This window comes from Orycteropus afer, unplaced genomic scaffold (assembly GCF_000298275.1).
Source record: "Orycteropus afer afer isolate SDZICR_OR568_19922 unplaced genomic scaffold, OryAfe1.0 scaffold00493, whole genome shotgun sequence".
In the NCBI taxonomy this organism is placed as follows: domain Eukaryota; kingdom Metazoa; phylum Chordata; class Mammalia; order Tubulidentata; family Orycteropodidae; genus Orycteropus; species Orycteropus afer.
In genome coordinates this window covers 1,300,150-1,326,213 of record NW_006922080.1, presented here as the reverse complement: position 1 = coordinate 1,326,213, position 26,064 = coordinate 1,300,150, and the positions used below count along the sequence as shown (strand labels likewise).

At 38.0% G+C, this 26,064-nt stretch overlaps 1 protein-coding gene and 1 pseudogene across 1 annotated transcript in view; one reads left to right on the top strand and one right to left on the bottom strand.

Annotated features, from left to right (window-relative positions):
- Positions 1-6,554: 6,554 nt before the first annotated feature.
- The window catches only part of PRDM10 (PR/SET domain 10), a 167,474-nt gene continuing 147,964 nt past the window's right edge, over positions 6,555-26,064 (bottom strand). Inside the window, exons 21-22 of the mRNA XM_007955182.1 lie at positions 12,056-12,159; positions 6,555-6,758 (exon numbers count right to left, since the gene is read on the bottom strand). Of these exons, the coding sequence (XP_007953373.1) occupies positions 6,555-6,758; positions 12,056-12,159 (308 nt within the window). The remainder of the gene's footprint in view (positions 6,759-12,055; positions 12,160-26,064) is intronic.
- Positions 16,149-21,345, top strand: LOC103209363 (annotated as a pseudogene).

The window sequence follows — 26,064 nt, the reverse complement described above, 5'->3', positions numbered from 1 at the left end:
TACTATACTTGAGTCCATCATTACAGCCCAAAGGCCCCTCCCCTTTTCCACTTTACTAAGCCTGATATCCTTCTCCAGGGAATGGTCCCTTCTGACAACATGACCAAAGTAGGTGAGACAAAGTCTGGCCATTCTCACTTCCAAGGAACATTCTGGCTGCACTTCTCCTCACTGAGCAGCACTTAATTGTTTGCACCACTCATCCAAAAAAATTAAAACAAAACAAACAAACCTACTACCATTGACTCAATTCCAACTCACAGTGATCCTACAGGACAGAGTAAAACTGCCCCATAAGGTTTCCAAGGCTATAAATCTTTACAGAAACAGATCATCTCATATTTCTCCCAAGGAGCAGCAGCAGGTCGGTTTGAACCACTAACCTTTGGTTAACAGCTGAGTGCCTTGACCACTGCACCAACAAGGCTCCTACCACCCCGATAGGCAGAATCCCAGCAATCTCGTTGATGCCAATACTTGTATAAGAAATATTCTGGCCCAGAAAATATTCATGCTTAACAATCTTTATTCTGACCTTCCTTACATCCTAATTAGAGCTAAACAGCTCTTCTCCATCCCTTCCACCAATGCATTCTCATTTAAATTTCCAAATCTTAGCTGGTAGGTTTCTTATTTCTCAGAACCTTCCTATGCTAACTCCTAAATTTATAGGATTTCTTATGCTAACATGAACTTATAATAATCCACATAAACTCCAGAAGCTCTAGCAGCTGACCATGACAACAATCAGTAAAGTCAGTGGCCAATCTGCTTTAATTAGTCCACTTGACCTTTATAACCATGAATTCTCCCTGTAACAACTAAACACTACCGATCATCTTCAAAAAAGTACATATTATAACATTTTCTGAGAATATCTCACAACACTGATGACTGGATCAGACATAAAATGAGGCTTTACGTACAAAGGACTGAACAAAGCTAACAGGACCACAAAACCAAACGCCCTGTGAAGTCGATTCCAGTTCATAGCAACACTACGGGTCAGAGTAGAACTGCCCCACAGGATTTCCAAGGCTGTAAATCTTTATGGAAGCCAATGCCTCATCAACCCACAGAGCAGCTGGTGGGTTGAACTGCTGACCTTTTGGTTAGCGCCTAATGCTTTAACTACAGCACCACAAGGAGTGAGAATTCAATCATTTTGCAGGCATTTACTGAACCCATTCTTTCCAGTTCCTGTTCTTATCCTACTAATGACAATCCAAATGGGCACAGTAAAATGCAAAGAAAAGTGGACTTAATCAAAACACCAGACTTCTAGCCCAGGTTTGTGACTAATTCCCACAGACTTTAACATACATCTTACCTCTCCAGGTGTCAGTCTCTTTATCTGTAAAATGAAGTGGCACTGGTCCTCTCTACTAGTAGTTATTTCCAATCTCAGAATTTTGCAATGAATTATCTCCTGATGAGTGACAGCTCATATTACTTGATGCAAGTATTTTTCATTTCCAAGTCTCTGAAATGATAAAAGAGCGGACTGTTACTGTTACTTCTAAAATAAAGCACCTTTCCACTAAAGTATTTCAAGTTATTGTGAAGAAATTTCCAACCTATGTAAGGATACAGGGGAAAGATTAAGGGTGGATCAAGACAGGTGATGGCCCCCTAGCACCTGTGCCCAGATATACTTTCAGCACGCAGTGAAATATAACTGCCTCAACATAACAGGTGGCTAAATAAACAAGGCAGATAGGAAAGTACATGGCATGGAGTTTAATAAAACTTTAAAACAGGAAGAAAAAAGGTAGAAACAACTTGTGCTAAGAGTAAAATTCTCTTAATAGAACTGGCACAGGACAGGTAATAGCTACAAAGTTGGCGTTCTCCCCGACTCTTTGGAGCATCAGCTGTTTGCACAACACAAATTTCCTCGATTAAGGTGGATGTCTAACTAAATTTAATCTATCCATGCGACTACCTTTGCCCCGCCACTATTCTGATCAAGGCCTCAAAACAAAAAAAGTAGGCAACAGCCAGGGTTTTGAAACTCCGCAAGCCAAGGGATTCTAAGTCTTGGAGGGCCCTAGGCTTCTTCAGTAGTCCAGGAAGTCCTCTCCCAACGGCCCCGCCTCTCCACCAAGGCAGCGACCTTACTCCTGAACCGTCCTCAACGAAACAGCCAAACTCTTGGCTCGTTCCTGACCAACCGCCAGGTCCAAATCCGTGGAACCCACAACTAACCCCTTCACATCCAACCCTGCCCCAGGCCAAGGCCCAGGTCCTAACTTCTGAACTCCCTCGCCCTCGGCCCCTCCCCCACACCATACCTAACTCTAACCCCCACCAATCGGGCCGCCCGGCTCCCGGGCGCCTGCTCCCTCGCCCACAGGAACCACCACCTTCGGAGACCCAGCCGCTCCCTCCTCCCGCTCCCCAGAGATATTTCATCCTTTCGCGGGCCCGGACCGGCTCTCACCTGAGCCGAAGGCTCACGTCCCCCAACCCGCTACGCTTCTTCAGCCCCGGGTCGTGAACGTGCTCGCTCCCGCAAGACGTCCCGGTGCGTGCACGCTCGGACTGGGGCGGCGGAAGGGGCGGGGCTGCGAGGGGAGAAACCGGAATACTCGAGGGCTGAGACTTAGAGGGGTGGAGCCTGAAGATCGCCGGAGTTGGGGGTGTAGTGGGCGGGGCCTAGAGGGAGCTAGAAGCAGGCCTGCAAGGGGCGAGGCCTGGAGAAGGCAGAAGGGAAGGCTGCGGTGGGCAGGGCCTAGAGTGCGCCTGGAGCTCCGCCTTTTCGACGCGGGGACTCGGCGGCAAGGGCAGGGCTTGCACCTAGAGCGTTGTTGGGTCTCGAGAATCCCATTTCTATTTAGTATGTAGGTCTCACCTGGTTTAGGAACTTCTAGGGGGCAGTGTCTCAATAGCTTTTGCCTGGGAAATTGAGGCTTCAGAGTCTGAGAGAGTAAATACAGTTTTATATGCTAACGTGTGCAGAGACAGTCGGCACCGGGACTGTACTAAGCGCTTTATATCCACTCTCTTTGTACAACTGTCTGAATTATGAATTATTTCATCTCACAACTGAGGAATCCAGAGTTTTGAACTTACACCCTCAGTCTTGTTTCCCAGTATGGGTTCCGAAATTCGCGACAGGGGAAAACTCCCATTTGTCCCACCCGTCCCCTAGCACGCGACATTGGGAAAGAAAGTAAACACGCGAAAGACGTGTATTTTACATTAAACTCGATCATGTACTTGTATCTACCAAACCAAAAACCAAACTCACTGCCGTGGAGTGGATTCCACTTACAGTGACCCCTCCCTGGGTTTCGGAGCGGATATCTCTATCGAAGTAGATCGCCCAGTCTTCCTTACCAGGAGTGGCTGGTGAGTTTGAACCGCCAGCCTTCTGTTTAGCAGTCAAATACCTTAGGCACTATACCACCAGAGCTAGGGCCCTGGTTTCTTGTTTAGTGAATTTTACTTAGAACGGTTCCCATCAGGAGTGTAGCTACATTCACTTCTCTCAGTTGGATGGAAAATATGCCAAGTAATCTGACTGACCATGCTAATAGGTTTGGACCTGTTTATCCCTTGTTGAAAAACACTTTACAACAATGCAATCTCTGCCCCACCACTGGCTCCAGGCACACCCTGGGTTCCTCTGTCACTCCATGGGGAAGGTTCTTTAATTAGAAACCACCAAGCAAGTGGCAGGGAAACACCATTCCAGAGTTGTCATCATAAATCCCTTTCTTGGGTCTGTAACCAGACTGGACTGAGCCAAAGTCAAACCACTGTGAACTGGAATACTTTAAATAAATAAATATCACAGTAGCTGTTATAGCTTTGCACATACAAATAAGAAACTTTGTTAATTAAAAAAAATATTTATTAATTTTTACACCTGCTGGGTAGCACAAGACTATTAACACTATAACTCACTGAATGTACAATAAATGTTCACATTTAAATAACAGGATAGGGTCAACATTTTAAACCAGTGGGTCAGCTTTAGCATCTCATGAAGTGCTTTTTAGCCCTAGTTATCTTAAGAGTTTTAAAAGGATAATTCCAATCAGAGAACAATTCAACAAGATCAAAACAATAGGCTTTTCCAGAGTGACAGGAATTTTACATGATGAAATGACTATTTATGTGGGCACCAAACAGTAAAAATGTAAAATCTATACATAAACTACTCCCAAAATTTCATTGCCAAATTCTACATTGTCAAAGTATCTTGAGAGTCTACAATAGAAACATTGGCTACATATATATATATATATTTTATATATATATTTCCCCCCCCAAAATTGGGTCTTCAGATGGCTTATCATCTCCCATCTCTTCAAATTCAAGTCCTTTTGGAAATCTATTGCTGTGGGATGAAAGTGGAGAATACCTGACCTTAACGCAATTTGGCTTGACAGCAACTTGCATTCTGGTAACATACGAATTAGTTTTAGTATTTTTAACTTATTCCACTAAGGACAAAAAAAGAAAGGGCGGGGGGACTAGAGGAGAAGGAGACAAAGAGGTCCTTTCACAATATTTTTCTCCATGTATTTTAAAACTTGAAATAACTGACATAAAGTGAACATTCCATTCAATGATATGTTTCCATTTTAATCAGTAAATTATTCCTGAGGGAGGGTGAGATACCTGGCTGGTTCAAATTCAAAAGGACCCAATGGCTAAATTTTAGTTATAAAGACTGAAATTGGACCTTTGGGAAAGTCTAATATTCTTCAGCTAATGAGTCTTTCAAGACTGGAACAGGTAAGCAAACATTAGGGTATTTACAATCATTACATTGGTAGGAGTTTGTAACCCAGAGTCTATTTTGTGGCTCCACATCAATGTTTTTTGTTGAAAACACCAACATCTTTGTCACCAAAGAAGACTTAGAGTTCATTTTCAGTTTCTACACATTTGCCAAGTAACTTTCTCAAGTTTTCTCAGTGCCCAAATTTTCAGGGAGACTAAATGAGGTCTCAAAAATAAAGTGCAAAATCTCTATATTAGTAAAGTTACTTCAACAGAATTGTTCATTATTCAGAAAGGTATCTTTACCATAAAGAAGCTACTATGTTTCTTAATTTATAGAAGCAATTTTACCAAGAAATGTAACTAAATTAAGTAACTTCATTTGAAGGTAGGTCTTTCCATTGTGTAGTGATAATTTCTGCTATGCAATAATTATTTTTAAAATATGTTAGTAACTATGTTACAACAACTTGCTAAGATACATACTGATTCCTGAAATGTTTTATGCATATATTTGGTACCTACAGTAAAAACAAGAAATATACCATTTTCCCCTATTGAATTCATGACAAGCAAGGAGCACATATAAGAAAAACTGCTATTGCAGCAGATTTTTTTTCCTCTCCCACTAACACTGTAATATTCATGAAGATTAGATTTCTTCCAGATCCCTTATAATTACCTTAAAATATTATAAATGGTCCCCATGTATTTTTACTTTTTCCCTAAGTGAAATTGGTCATCTTACAAAAAGATCCAGATGAGCTTAAAGTATAAGATATAAGGAAGGCCACCTCTTCATCCAATCTTAAGGAATGTTCATTTTAAGGTATCATTGAAAGTACTAAAATACACTGAATTCTGTGAGCAAGGGTTGAATGTTCAACAGGTAAAGGCAAGGAATTCATCTTTCACTAATGAATGTAAAGGGATCCTGCAAGGCAGTGATAGTTTCATGTTCTCTTCATATATATAATTGTTTTAATAATTCTCTTGTATCATATCTCCTTTTTAATGCAAACCACAACCAGAGAATGGGAGGCAAAGGTTAAAGGCAGCGGTTTAAATGCTGCTAACATCAGACAACTTTTTCTTATAGGGAATCCACCTTTGTTGAGTAATAACCAGAACATATGGTTCTGACCTAATCAGCTGAGGGCCAGAATCTAAAGTAAGCACTCCCAACCACTCAACAACAGTTTTCCAAAAAAAAAAAAAAAAAAAGGAAGTTTTAAGTCAGCAATAAGAAAAATTTAAATGACATTTTTTCCTTTTAGATCATCACTACCAAACCTCTGTTTCATCATATTTATTTTCATATTTAATAGGCTCCCTTTGTTAAATTACTAGAAAACTCAAAATCACAAGATAATGCAGTTCTGATCTAATAAAAGCCCATAAAACACCACTCCTCTTTTGGTGCCATGGTTAGAATTAAGAAGTCCAGTAAACATTTAACTGGCACATCTTTTCTCTACCTTTCACATGAACACAATATGCCACTTAAGAGTTCCATAAAGGAAAAGTACAGCTTATTAACGTGTTAAAAAAAAACAAACTCAAGAGCAGGGCAAAGTTTCTCCATCTTAGAATCAACTTTCCCTTGAAAGATCTTCATTCCATGGCAGAAACTCTCTAGGGTGCGAAGAGTCAATTTAGTAAAGATGACCTTGGTAAAATAAGCACATTGTCTATTAATGTCAAAACTGTAGTTTCCAACTCTTGAGTAATAAATTTGTACAAACAGAGATTTAACTTTCAGACTTGATGAATGAGAAAATACATGATATGATGCTTGATTCTCTCTTGGATGAAAGTTATGGTTTAGTGATGTGCACTTCACTGCTTCCATTCCCATTGGTGGTGGTTGTGATGATATACTGCGTGGTCTGTTGTTGGCTGGTTGTCTGGGGGTCCAAAGACTCATTGTGTACAGATGGCTGAACCTGGACTCCACTGGAAAGGGCAGAAGTTTGCTTTTCTTCCAATTCTGGTTGACTTTCTGATAACACATAATGACCCTACAGCAGGAAGAAGAGGATCTTTAAAAATCTGAGGACTGAAAAAGGGTGGGGAGTTACTGGGAGAAGGGAGGAATATGCAAAGATACGTTAAAGGAGGCACCAAAATAGGCCTCCAAGAGAAATGATTTTACCTAAGTCCTTTAGAAAGGACTGATCAACCACAGCCACTGATTACACAGGTAATTTAAGGGAGACTTTAGTTTTTCTACGGAGCTCTGATGGTACAGTGCCTAAGGCATCTGACTACTAACCAGAAGCCTAGCAGTTCAAACCCACTAGCCACTCCAGGGAAGGAAGATAGGGTAATCTACTTCTGTAAAGATTTACTGCCTTTGAAATCCAGTGGGGGTCACTATGAGTTGGAATCAGCTCCTCAATGGCAGTGAATTTTTTTTTTTTTTAGTTTATCTAGCAAATTATATAATCAAGAACATCAGGTATATAATTAGCATCAAAATGGTAACTTACATGGCAAAGAAAACACGTGTTACAGTGCTGCTCCTAAGAATTTAAAAATTGGTGAGATAAGATTGCTATCTGTCAATTAAAATTTAGGATTAATACAAAATAGATTTAAAGAGATATTTAAAGTCACTTTAAAGAAACATAATGGCCCCTAAGACAGGGTATCAAGATCAATGGTTCCCAGACTTCAGAATTTCAAAGACTAGCAAATTCTGCTTCCCCCCGCCCCCTCCCCCCAAAAAAGATCTCAACATTATATTTTGCCACATAAGGTGATTTAAAAAAGGCTAACCCTCAAATGAGAGACATTTAGCATTCACAGTCATAGAAAGAATACCATAATTTTGAATAAATTTAGCTTTAGGAAAACACACATTATCTTTACTTTTTATCTGATCATGAAAATTTCTTCATAGACCTGCAGCTGTCTATTCCATATATTAACATTTTGAAAGACAGAATGTGTTAGTCAGAAGGGGGACTGGTCAGCTACAGAGGCAGAGAGAAAAGAAAACTCAGGCAGTAGCTTTTCCAAGTACTCTGCAAAATGAAAAGGTCAAAGCCAAATCCCCATTTGATTCATCTAGACCTATATATTTTGAGTCTGTGCTCACCAAGCAACTTTCTGATTAAGATTTGGTTTCCTGTGTTGGGTCATCCTCTAGGGATAAGAAGAGGTTCTCAACATAGGGTTTATTGACCCCCAGGGAGTCTGTAGGTAAGCTGAAAATTTATGTGTTATATACAGAGTTATAGGGAAGGGAACATCCTTACCTATAATCAGGTTCTCAAAAGAGGTCCTGGCCAAAAATAATAAAAAATCAATGAATCCTACATGGAGCAAAAAAAATTCACTGACCATGCCAATGTGATTATTTCCTTTTACATTAGTTATTGTTTTTATTAACAACTAATAATGTGTTACTCCAGATTTATACATCTCTCCTGTTGTTTGTCAGAAGCCATTGAATCAGTACCAACTCACAGCAATCCTACCTACAACACAAAGAAACAATGCCCCCTAGTCCTTGCTATCCTCATAATCATTGCTATGCTTGAGCCCATCATTACAGCCACTGTGTTAATCCATCTTGCTGAGTCTTCCTCTTTTTCACTGACCCTCTACTTTATCAAGCAAATTATCCTTCTCCAGGGACTGATCCCTCCTGGTAACATAACCAAAGTACAAGAGACAAAGTCTTGCCATTCCTGCTTCTAAGGAGCATTCTAGCTGTACTTCTTCCAAGACAGATTGTTTGTTCTAGTAGTTCATGGTATATTCAATATTCTTCAACAACACCAAAATTCAAATGCATCAATTTTTTCCTGGTCTTCCTTATTCATTGTTCAGCTTTCACATGCATATGAGGTGATTTGAGTCAGGTGCACCTTAGTCTTCAAAGTGGTATCTTTGCTCTTTAACACTTTAAAGAGGTCTTTTGCAGCAGATTTGCCCAATGCAATACATCCTTTGATTTCTTGACTGCTGCTTCCATGGGCTTTGACTATAGATTCATGTAAAATGAATCATAACAACTTCAATCTTTTCTCCATTTGTCATGAAGTTGCTTAATAATCCAGTTGTGAGGATTTTTGTGTTCTTTATGTTGAGCAGTAATTATAATGATGGCTGGAGTCTTTGATCTTTATTAGTAAGTGTTTCAAGTCTTCTTCATTTTCAGCAAGCTAAGTTGTGTCATCTGCATGTGGCAGGTTGTTATTGAGTTTTCCTCCAATTCTGATGTTGTATTCTTCTTGATACAGTACACCTTCTCAGATTATTTGCTCATCATACAGACTGAATAAGTGTGGTAAAAAATTACAACCCTAGTACACACCTGGGAGCTCTGGTAGCATAGTGCCTAAGGCACTTGACTGCTAACCAGAAGGCTGGCGATTCAAGCCCACCAGCCACTCCTCGGAAGGAAGGTTGGGCAATCCTACTTCCATAGTGATACTGCCTCGGAAACCCAAGGAGGTGTCGCTATGAGTCGGGGCCGACTCGATGGCAAATAACAACAGTACACACCTTTCCTGATTTTAAACCATTCAGTATCTAGTTGTTCTGTTTAAAAGACTGCCTCTTGGTCTGTGTACAGATTGCTCATAAGCACAATGAAGTGTTCTGCAATTCCCATTCTTTGCAATGTTATCCATAATTTGTTATCATCTATAGAGGTGAATTCTTTTGCATAGTCAATAAAACATAGTAATTATCTTTCTAGCATTCTCTGCTTTCAGCCAAGGTCTATCTGACATCAGCAATGATAGCCTTCATTTCATGTCCTCTTCTTATCAAGCTTGAATTTCTGGCAGTTCCCTGCCCATATACTGCTACAACTTTTTTAAACTATCTTAAGCATATTAATGATATTGTTTTATATATTAATGATATTGTTTGATAATTTCTGCATTTTGTTGGATCACTTTTCTTTAGAATGTGCATAAATATAGATTTACTCCCATCAGTTGCCCAGGTAGCTGTCTTCTGAATTTTTTGGTGTAAACGAGTGAGCGCTTCCAGGTGGCATCCATTTGTTGAAGCATCTGAACTGATATCCCATCAATTCCTACAGCCTTGTTTTTTCCCAATGCCTTCAGTGCAGCTTGGACTTCTTTCTCAGAACATCAGTTCTTGATTATGTGCTACTGCCTGAAATGACTGAACATCAACCAATTATTTTTGGTATAATGACTGCGTAATCCTTCCATCTTCTTTTGTTGCTTCCTTCAATCATTCACTATTTTGCCTATAGAATACCTCAGTATTGCAACTTGAGCTTAATTTTTTTTTTCTTCAGTTCTTTCAGCTTGAGAAATGCTGAGCATATTCTTCCTTTTTTATTTTCTAACTCCAGGTCCTTGCACATTTCATTATAATACTTTATCTTCTTGAGTCACATTTTCTGTTCAGATCTTTTACTTCATAATTTCTTCTATTCGCTTTAGCTATTCTACATTCAGAAGCAAGTTTCAGGGTCTCTTCTGACACCCATTTGGGTCTTTTTTTTTTCCTTCCTTGTCTTTTTAACAATCTTTTGCTTTCTTCATTTATGATGTCATCCCACAAGTTGTATGGTCTTTGGTTATCACTGTTCAAGGCATCAAATGTATTCTTGAGAAGGTCTCTAAATTCGGGTGAGATATACTCAAGATCCTAATTTGGCTCCCATGGACTTGTTTTAATTTTCTTCAGTTTCAATTTGAACTTGCATAAGAGCAACTAATGGTCTGTTCTTCAGTCGGCCCTTGGCCTCCTTGGGACTAATGATATTCATTGTCTCTTTGCATAGATGTAGTCAATTTTATTCCTGTGTATTCAATCTAGAAGGTTCATGTGTATAATTGTTGCTTATGTTATTGAAAAAAATGTATCTGCAATGAGTAAGTCATTGTTCTTGCAAAATTCTACCATGTGATATCCAGCATCATTTTTATCACCAATGCCATATTTTCCAACTACCAATCCTTTGTTTCCAACTTTCACATTCCAATCACCAGTAATTATCAATGCATCTTGATTTTAGTTTGATTAATTTCAGAATGCAGAAGTTGGTAAAATATCTTTAATATCTTCATCTTTGTTATTAGTAGTTGTTGCATAAATTTGAATAATAGTCATATTAACTGGTCTTCCTTTTAGGCATATGAATATTATCACTCCTAAGTCTAGTTAAGGTGGGCTTGTATGAGGAGAAATGAGTGAACTCTTAGTAAGCACTTCTAAAAAATCAGGTTTTTAAGGTCCCTGTTTTTTTGGACTACACAGGTAGGAGTTCTTAGGTAGTGCAAACAGTTAAGTGCTCTACTACTAACTAAAAGGTTGGTGGTTCAAACCCACCCAGTGGTACCTCAGAAGAAAGGCCTTCTGAAAGATCACAGCCTTGAAAATCTATGGAGTGAAGTTCTACTCTGCAATACATGAGGTCTCCATGAATCAGAATCAACTTGACAGCAACTGATTTAGTTTGGTTTTAGACTACCCTGCTATTTTTTGAGGTCTCCTGGGAGATAATCAGCCTTCCCCCAGGGAACATCTCAATATCTTTAGCCACTTAAGAGTATTTTCCTTCCTTTTAGTTGATATATTCTGCCTTCTAACAACTTAGATTCAGGTGAAACAACCAGTAAGGACAAAAGCAGAGGTAGCAGACATAGTCAACATTGACTTGACCCATTTAAATACAACAGGATAATTTATGGGGATATTTTTCACCTTGCAGTGGGTAAATTATTTAAACTAGCTCCATAATTGGTTCATTATATTATCCTTTCCCAATCCACTTGAGGACAAATAGTCTTGAGGACACATATACTTTCCAATAAGCATGTAAAAAGTAATCAATTATGAATCTATATGTATATTCTTCTAGGAGTTTCATTAGACAGTAAAACCTATGAAAGATGGAAACCTGTCAGAGAAGGAAAACAAATATTTTCCACTAAAATGAATAGTAGAAAAGTGGTAAGATGGAAAACTTGTGAGACTCAGGAAAACAATGCAGTCCCATCAAGTTCCTGTTCACAGGTTTCACTGTAGTTATTAATTGAAAAGATATTTACTGATAATTTGCTATATCCTAGTTTTTGTGCAAAACACTGAGGATAAAGAGAAAAGACCAAGTACCAGCTTTCAAGGAATTCATAGTCTACTGGGAGAAGATATATGAGAAAACCAATAACTCAACTGTGTTAAGGGTTATAACATAGCACCATGGATTGTTATGGGGATATAGAGGAAGTGTTTCTAATACAGATATGGGAAGTGGGGAAGGAAGTATGGTGCTATATAGTGGGCAGGAAAATCCCTACCAAGTAGCATAGCTTACCGGAGTAACCGCCTTTATCTGCCCAGTGGTGACAGGAGCTGCTACACCACTATCTGTAATCACAAACTGACCAGGGGGAAGGGTCATCATTTGGATCTCAGATGCTGAAAAACAGAAAATATCCATAGTCCAGTGTTCTCAGATTTTAATACAAGCTGTAGAAACAAATACCCAGCTGGTGGCCACATTCTCCATTGAGACATTTCCTATGGATTTGCTCACTGAGAGATTCTTATGATGATGTGATTTCCTGATATAGTGAATGCATCTCTGATAACAACTAATCATGAGAAGAGGCTACTACAGAGTTGCCAAATATCTGAAACAATCAATGAATCTTCACTCCAAAATGGCTTCTGAATATCCCAAAAGGACAAATTTTAAAACCCTGAAATAAGTCAGAAAGATTTTCCAGTTAGCTCAATATTTTAATCTTTTCTATTCAGACTTGAATTAGCAGCATAAAAGTAACCACTGTTAACTAGCAATCACAACATAATCATACTTGAATTTTACTTCACCATCAGTTTTATTAAAACAAATTAAAAACAAATGTCACCCTAGCACCCAGTTTATGGTCTCTAAAGAAAATTTTCTACTGGAAGAAACCAGAGAATCTGAGAAAAATGGCTGATTCCATTTCTGGGGCAGAAGATTTATAAGGTGATCCTAGAACTATCTTGTCTTGCCAGAAAGCAAGATGTTATCAAAGACTATTACTTGGGTCAGGCCAAAAAGACACAGGAGACAACTTAGCCAAAATATCAGTAAGAGTAACAATTGCAATGGATTGAAATACAACTACACTGAAATTCATGAGTACAGAATGATACTAAAGCACACCAATGCCCCTCATAAGTCACCTTGGACAATACTAGGAGATCAACTCATTATTTTGAAACTGGTAAGTAAAAAGAATGAATCATATGCTTAAAGTACTTATTTTGCTCTGGTTGCACAGTGGTTAAGGCATTTGGCTACTAACTGAAAGTTCAGCAGTTTGAATCCCCCAGCTGCTTCATAGGAAAAAGATGATGCAGTCTGCTTCTATAAAGATTTACAGCCTTGGAAACCTTATGAGGCAGTTCTACTGTGTCCTAGGGTCACTTTGAGTTGGAATCAACTCAATGGCTGTGAGTTTGGTTTTGGTTTGGTGTAAACTATACTGCAGGGTAACTGGGTAACTGAGGTAAAATATTTTCTCTTGATAAAAGTTTCTAGTTAATCAATGCATAAAGAATGATAGAATTATAATATCACAACTTTGCAACCAATCATTATTTATCTCCTGAAAGAAGTACACCACATCAGCTATTAAGTATCTTAGGAAAAAAAAAAGAACTGAATCTGAAGCTTATCAAGCCTCTAGATCTAATTGCCACTCCATTAGGAAATAATAGAAACAGAAAAAAAGCATGTTAAAAGATACCACAATGATACAACTAACAAATTCAGGATGTGGGAAACTCTGCTGGAAAAGCAACCTAGTTTCATCAATATATAAATTGCAGTTTAAAAGAGAGAGAAAAAACATATAGCTTAAAAGAAACTCTGAAGACATAATCAATTACAATATATGGGCCTTATCTGAAGTTCAATTTGAACAATACAAAACATCTCTGAAACACACAAAACACAAATAACAAAATGGCAGAAGTCACTTCTTAACAGTAATTACAGTGAATGTAAATGGACTACATGCTCTAATCAAAAGGCAGAGAGTGGTGAAATGAATAAAATAACATGATCCAATAATATGCTGTTTAAGAAGCACATCTTAAACCCCAAGACACAAACAGGTTGAAAGTGAAATAATGGAAAAAAAAAAAATCCATGCAAATAATAATCAAAAGAGAGTGGGAATGGCAATCAGACAAGTAGATTTTAAGGCAAAATCTGTAAGAAGAGATAAAGATGAACATTATATAGTGATAAAAGTGTCAATTAATCAAGAAGATTTAATAATCATAAATATATATGTACTCAACGTCAGGGCACCTAAATATATCAAGCAAACACTGATAGAATTGAAAGGAGAAGTAGATAACACCACAATAATAGTTGAACACTTTAATACATCACTTTCAATATTGGCCATAACAACTAGGAAGACAATCAACAAGGAAACAGAGGACCTGAATGACACTATAAACCAACTAGAATTAACAGATACATAGAATACTCCACCCAAAAGCAGCACAATACTATTCTACTCCAGTGCACATGGATCATTTTCTAGAACAGACCACATTTTAGGTTAAAAAGCAAGTCTTGATAAATTTAAAAAGATTGAAACCATACAATTATTTCTCTGACCACAAGGGAGTGGAGGTAGAAATCAATTACTTTAAAAAAAAAAAAAAAAAAACCAAGACAATACACAAATATATGGAAATTAAACAACACACTATTGAACTCAAGTTTAATCATAAATTTCTTAGAGTCAAATAAAAATGAAAGCACAACACACCAAAATTTATGAGCTGCAGTGAAGGCAGTACTCAGAAGGAAACTTAGAGCAATAATTGCCCATATAAAAAAAGAAGATCTCAAATTAACAGTTTAACTCAGACAACCACAGGAAGTACAGAGAAGAGAACACTAAGCCTAAATCTACTAAAAGAAAGGAATTAAAAAGAACAGAGTAGAAACAAATAACACAGAAAACAGAAAACAATAGAGATAATCAAACCAGAAGTTGGTTCTCTGAAAACAACAAGTTTAGAGATTAAATCAGTGATCAAAATCCTCCAAACAAAAAAAAAAGTACTAGACCAGATGGCTTCACTGGGGAATTCTTCCAAACATTCAGAGAAGAACTGACACCAATACAACTCTTCCAAAAGATAGAGGAAGGAATGTTCCCTAATTCATTCTACAAAACAAACATAATCCTGATATCACAAGAAAATTCTCCCTTACAAATACAGATGCAAAGTCCTCAACAAAGTATTAGCAAACAGAATCTAATAGCACATTAAAAGAATCAGACACCATGACTAAGTGGGATTTATTCCAGGAATGCAAAGATAGTTCTACATTAGAAAATCCATCAAAGAATATATCACATCAATAGAACAAAGGAACCACATGATTATTTTGATGGATGCAGAGAAAGCATTGATAAGATTCAACACTCTGTCATGATGGAAACCCTAAAAACTGGAATAGAAGGGAAATTCTTTAATATGATTCAAGGCATACATGAAAAGCCAACAGACAATATTATACTTAATGGAGAAAGACTGAGAGTTTTCCCTTGAAATCAGGAACAAGACAAGGTACCCATTTTCACCATTTCTATTCAGTATTGTATTAAAAGCCCTCGCCAGCGCAATAAGACAAGAAAAAGAAATAAAAGGTACCAAGATTGGAAAAGATTAAGTAAAATTATCTCAATTTGTGCATAATATGATCCTATATATAGAATATCCCAAATAGTTCACAAGAAAATTTCTAGAGATACTCAAGGGATTTAGCAATGTTGCAGGATACAAGGTCAACTAACAAAAATTGGTTGGGTTTCTATATACCAGCAGTGAGAAATCTGTAAGGAAAACAATTCCATTTAAAATAGCATCTAAGAGAATAAAATACTTAGGAATACATCTAACCAGGGATATGAAGGATTTATACAATGAAAACTATAAAACACTGCCGAAAGATTATTAAAGAAGACTCAAATAATGGAAATATATTCCATGTTCATGGAATGGAAGACTTAATATTGTTAAGATGTCAGTACTATGCAGAGCAATTTATAGATTCAGCATAATCCTGAAAAAAATTCCAACAGCCTTCTTCATAGAATTAAAAAACAGTCCCCAACTTTGACAACTTAACAACAAAAGGACAAATAACCCAGCCACAAAATGGGCAAAGGACTTGAAGAGACATTTTACCTATTCAAATAGACAATAAACACATGAAAAGATGCTCAGCATCATTAGCCTTCAGAAAGATGCATATCAAAACCACAGTGAGGTATCATTTCACTCCCACTAGCATGGCTGAGATTGAGAAAGGAAACAGCTCTCCTGGTTACCAGGGTGAGCATTCAAGCATCAGTATGTACACCAAACTCCTTGCAACCATGGTATCCCTTTCTCTTGCTCATGCTAACATCTTCAAGACTGGTGTTAATGAATAAAGAACAGAGATAGTTCATCTGTCTTCTTTTATTGGTGCTATTGCTATTCCAAAGGAATGGAAAAGATTCTTTTAAGGAATGGACAAGATGATGCCCTTATGGTAACCAATGATGGATTAACTATTCTGAAGCATTGGTGTTAACAATCTAACAGCTGAAGTATTAGTTTATGTGTCAAGGTGTCAAGATGATGAAGCTGATGATGGCACTACCTCTGTTATTGTTTTTGCAGAATTACTAAGGGAAGCAGAAACTTTAATTGCAAAAAAGATTCATCTACAGACTATCATGCAGGTTGCAGAGAAGCCACAAAGGAAGCAAGAGAACCTCTATTGAATTCCACAGTCAATCGTGGTCTTCATGAAATTAAATTCCATCAAGAACAGTGCAGAAACAGCATTATCAAAACTTCTTACTGATCACAAATATCACTTCACTAAGTTAGCTGTGGAAGTTGTTCGCAGATCAAAATGCTCTGGTAAGCTGGAGGCAATTCCTTTATCAAGAAGCTAGGAGGAAGTCTGACAGATTTCCTATTTAGATGAAAGTTTCTGTTGGGAAAAAAAAAATGGAGTAAATCAACCAAAACAAATTGAAAATGCTAAAATGCTTATTGCAAATTCTAGAATGGATATGGACAAAATAAAGTTATTTGGTTCCAGGGTAATAGTTAATTCTACAGCAAAGTTTGCAGAAATAGAACATTGCAGGAAAGGAAAAAATGAAGGAGAAAGTTGAATATTTTTTTTAAAAAATTTTATTGTGATGTCAGTGAAAATTTACAAAGAAAATTCATTTTCCATACAGTAGTTCATACACATTTTGTTTCATGACATCGACTGCAATCCCCACAATAACAGCTCTCTTCCCACTTCCTCCCTAGAGTTACCTCTTTCCTGTGTCCTCTCCTATGCATTCCTGCCCCCTAAGCTATCTCCCTGTACAAATACTGCCCTTCTGTTCTCCCACGATTGATTGTTAAAAGGAGTGTTATTTACTTGGTATAAATGTTCAATGTACATGGCTTGTCTGTTGTTTGGCTGGAAGGCACAGGAGTGAGTTCAATTCTAGGCCTTCAGGGTAACTAGGGGCCATAGTCTTGGGGGTTTCTCTAGGCTGTATCAGACAGTAAGCCTGGTCCTTTTTATGACTTTCAATTTTTTTCCACATTGTTCTCCCACTCTATCCAGGATCTCCTGCACTGATTCCTTTCCAAGTGGTTGACAGTGGTGGCTGGGTACCATCTAGTTCTTCTGGTCTCATAGTCATGTAGGCTAAGGTTCACATGGTCCACTAGTCCCTTGGAAAAATTGCTTTCATGCTTCTTTGGTTTTCTTTATTCTTCTTTGCTCTGGAGGAGGAGAGACCCATTGCTGCATCTTAGATGACCATCTGCAAACTTTTCAGGCCCCAGTCACTACTGACCAAAGTAGGATATAGAACAATATTATTGTATACTATGTTATGCCAATCAAGCTTAATGTCCCCTGCATCCATGGTCCTGAGCTCACAGGTCCAACAACATGCTACATCAGAGTGGATGACTGTGGCTAAGAAGTTATCATAACTTTGCCCTCTGTTAGTTCTTTTTAAATGGACATACTTACAGCACATACAAATACATATGTAGAAATGTTGTCTGCTGACTTTATATATGGTCATGGGTATATTTCCTTTTGCCTAGACATACCTGATCATTCAGCCTATCTACCTATATATTTACTAGTAGATAAATGTTTGTTATCACTGATAACACAGTATTGTATATGTAAAAGTGTTTATCTTTGTTGTCTGTACCTCTTGTGCACCTCTCTCTGCCCTCCTGTTCCTTAGTGTTATTGTGCTGGTCACTTAATTTGGTATATTGCCTTTCCCTTCACCCAAATTAATACCTCTCTCTTACCTATCCAGCAATTTTCCCTCCTTTCTCTGGTTACCAACAAGGAAAGTTTCCTTCTGTATATAAACCTTTCCTCAACTTTTTACAATAGTGGACTAATCTAGTATTTGTCCTTCTGTGATTAACTTATTTCACTCAGTATCATTTCCTACAAGTTCGTCCATGTTATGCGGTGTTTTGCAAACTCTGCATTATTCTTTAGTGCTTCATAGTATTCCATTGTGTGTATGCACCATAGTTTGGTTATCCATTCTTCTGTTCATGGACACTTAGGTTGTTTCCATCTTTTTGCTATTGTGAATAGTGCTGCAATGAACATGGGTGTGCATATATCTGTTCATGTCCTGGCTTTCACTTCTTTAGCATATATACCTAGTGTAAGGTTATGTACCAATTTATGTATCAATTATCAAGGTTATGTGTCAATTTGGCTGAGCTTGGTTTTGAGTGGCTGGGCAGCTGAATGTAGTTATTCCCCATGAGCCTTAGGGATGTGGTCTGCTTCCAGTATATAAGAAGATTTGAGAAAAGTTTTGAGCTTCTTGGCATGTTTGGATCCTTCATTTAGCCAAGTCATCAGTGAGGGGCCTGCCGTGTTGTCTGCTGATCTTGGGACTGTTTCTGGACTTGAACTAGTGACCTTCCATGTTGCTTTATCATCTGTGGACTGTGCCATTTTACTTGTCAACCTTGGGCTTGTCAGCCTCAGCAGCCAGCAACTGCCTGAGTTAAAAAAAATGCCTCTAGCTCTAGTGGGCAGGGAGCAAGAGGCAGAGCTGAAGCCCAATATCAAGGGGCCTTCACCTAGCCCTTAGAACAATTGGAACTCAGACTTCTAGCCTCCAAAACTGTAGAGAGTAAATCCCTATTTGTTAAAGCCATACACTAGTGGTGTTTCTGTTAGAGCAGCACCAGAGAAACCAAAACACCTAGTAATGGGATTGCTGGATCAAATGGTACTTCTATTTCCAACTTCATATCAAGTTCCACAGTGGTTGTATCATTTTACAGTCCCACCAGCAATGTATGAGAGTCCCAATCTCTCCACATCCTCACCAGCATTTGTTATTTTCTGTCTTGTTGAACTTTGCTATTAGTGTTAGGTGAGACAGTATCTCATGGTTGTTTTGATTTGCATCTCTCTAATGGCTAATGATGATGAACATTTCTTCATGTGTTTGTTGGCTGCCTGAATATTTTTTTTGGTGAAGTGTTTGTTCATGTCTTCTGCCCATTTTTTAATTGGATTGATTGTCTTTTTGATGTTGAAGTGTTTGAGTTTTCCATAAATTTCAGAGATAAGTCCCTTTGTAGACATGTTGTTGTCAAATATTTTTCCCAATCCATAGTTTCTCTTTTTACACTTTAGGAGAAGTCTTTTGAAGCACATAAAAATTTAATTTTTAGAAGGTCCCAGTCATCTAGTTTATCTTCTGTTGTTGGTGCATTTTGGGTTATGCTTGATAGTCTATTTATACCATGAATTAGGACCACTGAGTTTGCCCCTATTTTTCCTTTAATGAACTTTATAGTTTGATATTTCATATTTAGGTCTTTGATATATCTGGAGTTAGTTTTTGTATATGGTGTGAAGTGTGGATCTTGTTTCATTTTGGACAAACGGATATCCAGTTTTGCCAGTACCATTTGTTAAAGAGACTATCTCTTACCCATTTAAGGGATCTCAGCCCTTTGTCAAAGATCAGCTGACCATAGGAAGATGGATATATATCTGGGTTCTCAATTCTATTCCACTGGTTTATGTGCCATCATTTTATCAAGCTGTTTTGACAACTCTGGCTGCATAGTAGGTTTTGAGATCCAGGAGTGTGAGATCCCCTACTTTGTTCTTCTTCAGTAGATCTTTATTTATCTGAGGTCTCTTTCCTTTCCTATAAAATTAGTTACTGGTTTTTCCATGTCCTTAAAGATTGGTGACAGAATCTAGATTGGGATTACATTGAATGTATAGATTGCTTTAGGTAGTATTGACATTCTCACAAAGTTCAATGTTCCTATACATGAGCATGGTATATTCTTCCAATTATGTAGGTCTCTTATAGCTTCTTGAAGTAGCATTCTGTAGTTTTGTTTTGTTTTTTTTGTATTGGTCTTTCGTGTCCCTGGTAAGATTTATTCCCAAGTACTTTATCTTCTTGGTAGTTACTGTGATATTGATTTCCTTATTTCCTTTTCAGAGATCTCTTTGCTGGTGTAGAGGAATCCAAATGATTTTTGTACACTGATCTTTTGTCCTGCCACTATGCTAAATCTCTGTATTAGTTCCAATAGTTTTTCTGCTGAGTCTCTTGGGTTTTCTCTGTACAGGATCATATCATCTGCAAATAGGGATAGTTTTACTTCATCCTTACCAATTTGGATGCCTTTGATTTCCCTTTCTTGCATTATTGCCCTGGATAGGACTTCCAATACAATGTCGAATAGAAGTGGTGATAGAGGGCATCCTTGTCTGGTTCCCATTGAACCTATTCTTAAACATGGAATCAACTGCTTTACTAACAGACAATTAAATTATAATTACTCTGAACAGCTCATTGGTGCTGCTGGTGTCATGGCTATTGGACATGAAGATTCTGCAGGTGTGGAATGCCTAGCACTAATCACAGGTGGCAAAATTGCTTATATTTTTGATCACCCAGAGTTGTTAAAGCTTGGAAGTTGCAAACTTATTGAAGAAGTCATGATTAGAGAAGACAAACTCACTCACTTTTCTGGAGTAGCCCTTGGTGAGGCTTGTACCGTTGTTCTGCATGGTGCCACGCAACAAATCTTAGATAAAGCAGAAAGATAACTGCACGATGCTCTTTGTATTCTTGCCCAAACTGTGAAGATTCTAGAATAGTTTATGGAGGAGGATGTTTTGAGATGCTCATGCTATTACACAACTTGCCAACAGAACACCCTGAAAATAAGTTGTTGCAATAGTCTTATGCTAAAGCACTGAGAATGCTGCCAACCAGCATAGCTGACAATGGAGGCTATTTCTGTGCTGATATGGTGCCACAGGTATGAGCTGCCTACAGAGAAGGCAATGTAATAACTGGATTGGTTATGAAGAAAGGTGCCACTGGCAACATAATACTAGGTATAACAAAAAGTCTCCAAGTGAAGCAACGAGGTCTTTTCAGTGCAGGTGAAGCAGCAGAGGTGATTTTACATGTGGACAACATTATTAAAACAGCACCAAGGAAATGTGTTCCTGATTACCATCCTTGTTAATAAGCATTCCCATATGCTACTAAGTTGTGGACCAGTTAATAACAAAGTTTTGTTTGAAAGAGTTCAATCTCTTAAAGAAGGTTATGAAATCAAAGTTTATCTCTAGCTGTTATACCCTTAAGTTTGGATATTTAGCTAACCTTCTATTTTAACATGGGTCTAATTTATCAGCCCACCACTCTGTCAGTTTATTGTACTATGGTGGCTTGAGTGTTGCTGTGCAGCTGGTCGCTATGTTGCCAGTATTTCAAATATAAGCAGGGTCCACCTATGGTAGACAGGTTTCAGCCAAGCTTCTAGACTAAGGCAGACTGGGAAGAAGGACATGGCCATCCACTTCTGAAAAAACTGGCCACTGAAAATCTTACGAATAGCAATGAAACACTGATATATTACTGGAAAATTTTATGAATAGCCCTGAAACACTGTCTGACACAGTGCTGGAAGAGCCCCTATGGTTGAAAGGCACTCAAAATGTGACAAGAGGAGAGCTGCCTCCTCAAAGTAGAGTCAATGTTAATGACATGGATCCAGTAAAGCTTTCATGACCTTCATTTGCTGATGGGGCATGACTCAAAATGGGAAGAAACAGCTGCAAACATCCACGAGTAATCAGAATTTGGAATGTATGAAGTAAAGAGCTAGGAAAATTGGAAGTTGACAAAAATGAAATGGAATGCATAAAGATCGATATCCTAGACATTAGTGAGCTAAGATATATTGGTATTGACTGTTTGAAATTAGACAATCATATATATGGTCTACTATGCTGGGATGACAAAGTGAAGAGGAATGGAATTGCATTCATTGTAAAAAAGAATATTTCAAGATATATCCCGAAGTACAATGCTGTCAGTGACAGGATAATATCCATGCACCTAAATAGATGATCATTTAATACCACCACCAAAGCCAAAGATGAAGAAATAATTGAAGATTTTTACCAACTTCTACAGTCAAAAATTGACTGAACATGAAATCAACATCTCTTATTTATTACTGGTGATTGGAAAGTGAAAGGTGGAAACAAAGAAGCAGCACTGGTAGTTGGAAAATATAGCCTTTGCGATAAAATGACACCTGAGATTATATGATAGAGTTTTGCAAGACCAACAACTCATTCATTGCAAACACCTTTTTTCAGCTATGCACATGGATCTAACCAAATGGAATACAAAGGAATCAAATCAACTACATCTGTGGAAAGAGGTGATGGAGAAGCTCAATATCATCAGTCAGAACAGGCCAGGAGCTTGTGGAACAGCTCATCAATTGCACATATGCAAGTTCAAGTTGAAGCTGAAGAAAATTAAAACAAGTCCACAAGAGCCAAAATACCACTTTGATAATATCCCAACTGAATTTAGAGATCATCTGAAGAATAAATTTGATGCATTAAACACCAATGACCAAAACCAAGATGTGCTATAGGAGGACATCAGAAACATCATATATGAAGGAGGAAAAAAAAATAAAAATAAAACACCAAACCCACTGCCACTGAGTCAATTCTGACTCATAGCGACTGCCACTGGGTTTTCAAAGCAGTAAATATGGAAGTAGATTGCCCAGTCTTGCTTCCATGGTGTGGCTGGTGGGTTTGGACCACCAACCTTCTGGTTAGCAATCAGATGCTTTAGGCACTGTGCTACAGGTCATTAAAAAGACAGGAAAGCATGATAGCAGTGAAGAACAGGAAGACAGAGAAGTACATGAGAGGTGTAGATGACAAAGGTGAACCCTTTTGCATGTACAGTACCTGCATTGTCAGTGATAGCAAACATTGATCTATGGGTGGATAGATGAGTAGACAGGATGAATTATCACATATGTCTAGGCAGGGGAGAGTGTACCCATGACCATGTATAGGTTTAGCAGACAATATTTCTACATGCATATTTGTATGTGCTGCGAGAATGTCCAGGTGTATAGTAGAGTTGACAAGGGACAAGGTTGTGGTGGCTTCTTGGCTACAGCGAGCTACCCGGAGGGAGTGAGTAGTTGGACCTGTGCACTCAAAACCATGTCACAGGGGACATCAGCTCAATTGGCATAACACACTACACAAAAACATTGTTCTACAGCCTACTTTGGTGAGTAGCAACCGGGAACTTAAAAGCTTACAAGTGGACATCTGGATGCAATGATGGATCTCTTCTCACCCAGAACAAAGAAGAAGAAAACCAAAGACTCATGGAAACAATTAGTTCAAAGGACTGGTAGAACATGAGATCCTCAGCCCATTTTACCATGAGACCAGAAGAACCAGATGGTGCCCAGCTACCACTGTGAACCACTCGGAGGGGGAATGGCACAGGAAATTCTGGATAGAGTGAGAGAACAATGTGGAACAAAATGCAAAATCATAAATAAATAAATAAAGACCAGGTTTGCTGGTTGTATAAAACCCGTTGAGCCCCTTGAGACTATGGTCCCTAGCTGCCCTTCAGGTCTCAAATTGAACTCACTCCTGTGCCTTTCAGCCAAACAACAGACAGGCATATGGGGTGAACATTTACATCAGGTAGATACACTCCTTGGAGTGATCAATCATGGGAGAACAGAAGGGCAGTGTTCACACAGGGAGACAGCTGGGGTGGAGGGGGGAGGTGGCAGTGCATGGGAGAGAAGGACACAGGGAAGAGGTGACTACAGTGAGGAAGTGGGAAGAAAGCTGTTACACGGTGGGGAATTGCAGTCAATATCTGAGACAAAATGTGTATGAACTGCCATATGGAAAATGAATTTGTCCTGTAAAATTTCACCCAAATCACAATAAAAATTAAAAAAAAAAAAGACAGAAAAGGAAAAAAACAAAAGACCAAAATGGATATCAGAAGAGTCTCTGAAACTTGCTCTTGAATGGAGAGTAGCTAAAGCAAATGGAAGAAATGATGAAGTAAAAGAGCTGAACAGAAGATTTCAAAGGGCAGCTTGAGAAGACAAAGTCAATTATTATAAGGAAATATGAAAACACCTAGAGTTAGAAAACAGAAAGAGAAGAACATGCTCCGCACTTCTCAAGCTCAAGGAAATAAAGGAAAAATGCAAGCCACAAGTTGCAATATTGAAGGATTCTAGGAGCAAAATATTAAATGATTCAGAAAGCATCAAAAGAAGATGGAAAGAATACACAGAGTCACTGTACAAAAAAGAATTGGCCAATGTTCAGCTATTTCAGGGGGTAGCATATGATCAAGAACCAATGGTATTAAAGGAAGAAGTCCAACAGCAATGAAGGAATTAGCAAAAACAAGTCTCCAGGAATTAACAGAACATTGAGGTATTTCAATAAATGGATGTAGCCTACAGGCACTTACTCATTTATGCCAAGAAATTTGGAAGACAACTACCTGACCAACTGACTGAAGAGATCCATGTTTGTACCCATTCCAAAGAAAGGTGATCCAACTGAATGTGAAAATTATAGAACGATATCACATTCAAGTAAAATTTGGCTGAAGATAATTCAAAAATTATTGCAGCTATATATTGACAAGGAACTTCCAGAAATTCAAGGTGGATTCAAAAGAGGATGTGGAACAAGGGATATCATTGCTGATATCAAATGGATCTTGGCTGAAAGCAAAGAATAACAGAAAGATATTTACCTGTGTTTTATTGACTATACAAAAGCATTTGACTGTGTGGATCATAATGTATTATGGATAACATTGCAAAGAATGGGAATTACAGAACACTTAATTGTGCTCATGAAGAACCTCTACAGAGACCAAGCAGCTGTCATTTGAACAGAACAAGGAGATATTGCATATTGCATGGTTAAAAATCAGGAAGGGTGTGCATCAGAGTTGTATTCTTTCATCATACTTATTCAATCTGTATGCTGAGCAAATAATCCGAGAAGCTGGACTATATCAAGAAAAGCACTGAATAGGGACTGGAGGTAGACTTATCAACAACCTGCGATATGCAGATGACACAACCTTGCTTGCTAAAAGTGAAGGTGACTTGAAGCACATACTGATGAAGATCAAACACTACAGTCTTCAATATGGATTATACCTAAACAGAAAGGAAACAAAAATCCTCACAACTGGCAATGTATTAAAGTCTCCTACTATGACTTGGAGTCATCTATATGTCTTTCTAGTTCACTTAGAGTCTGGTTTATGTATTTTGGGGCTCTTTCATTGGGTGCATAGATATTTGTTATTGCTATGTCCTCTTGTTCAATCAATCCTTTAATAATTCATTATATAAAGTTCTTCCTTGTCTCTTATGGTTTTTGTCCTAAAGTCAATTTTATCAGAAATTTATCTTTCCACTCGTGCTCTTTTATGGTTGCCATCTGCTTTATATATCTTTTTCCAACCTTTGATATTTAGTCTATTTTTGTCTTTCTTTCTAAGGTGTGTCTCTTGTAGACAGCATATTGATGGGTTATGGTTTCTCATTCACTCTGCTATTCTCTGTCTCTTGAGTGGTGCATTTAATCCACTGACATTCAGTGTAATTATTGACAAGTATGAATTGGTTGCTGCCATTTTGTTATGTGCTTTTTCATGGTGTTGCTGATTTCTCTCTTCCATATAATTTTCTGTGCTGAGCTCATTTTATGAATTGTGTTATTACTTCCTCCACTGCTATTGTTTTAGTATTTGCTAAATATTTGTGCTGGTCCTCTTTTTTATTTTGATGTGAAGGTTATCATTTTTCTTTGAGGTTATCCTGTGATTTATAATTTTCTTCCCAAGT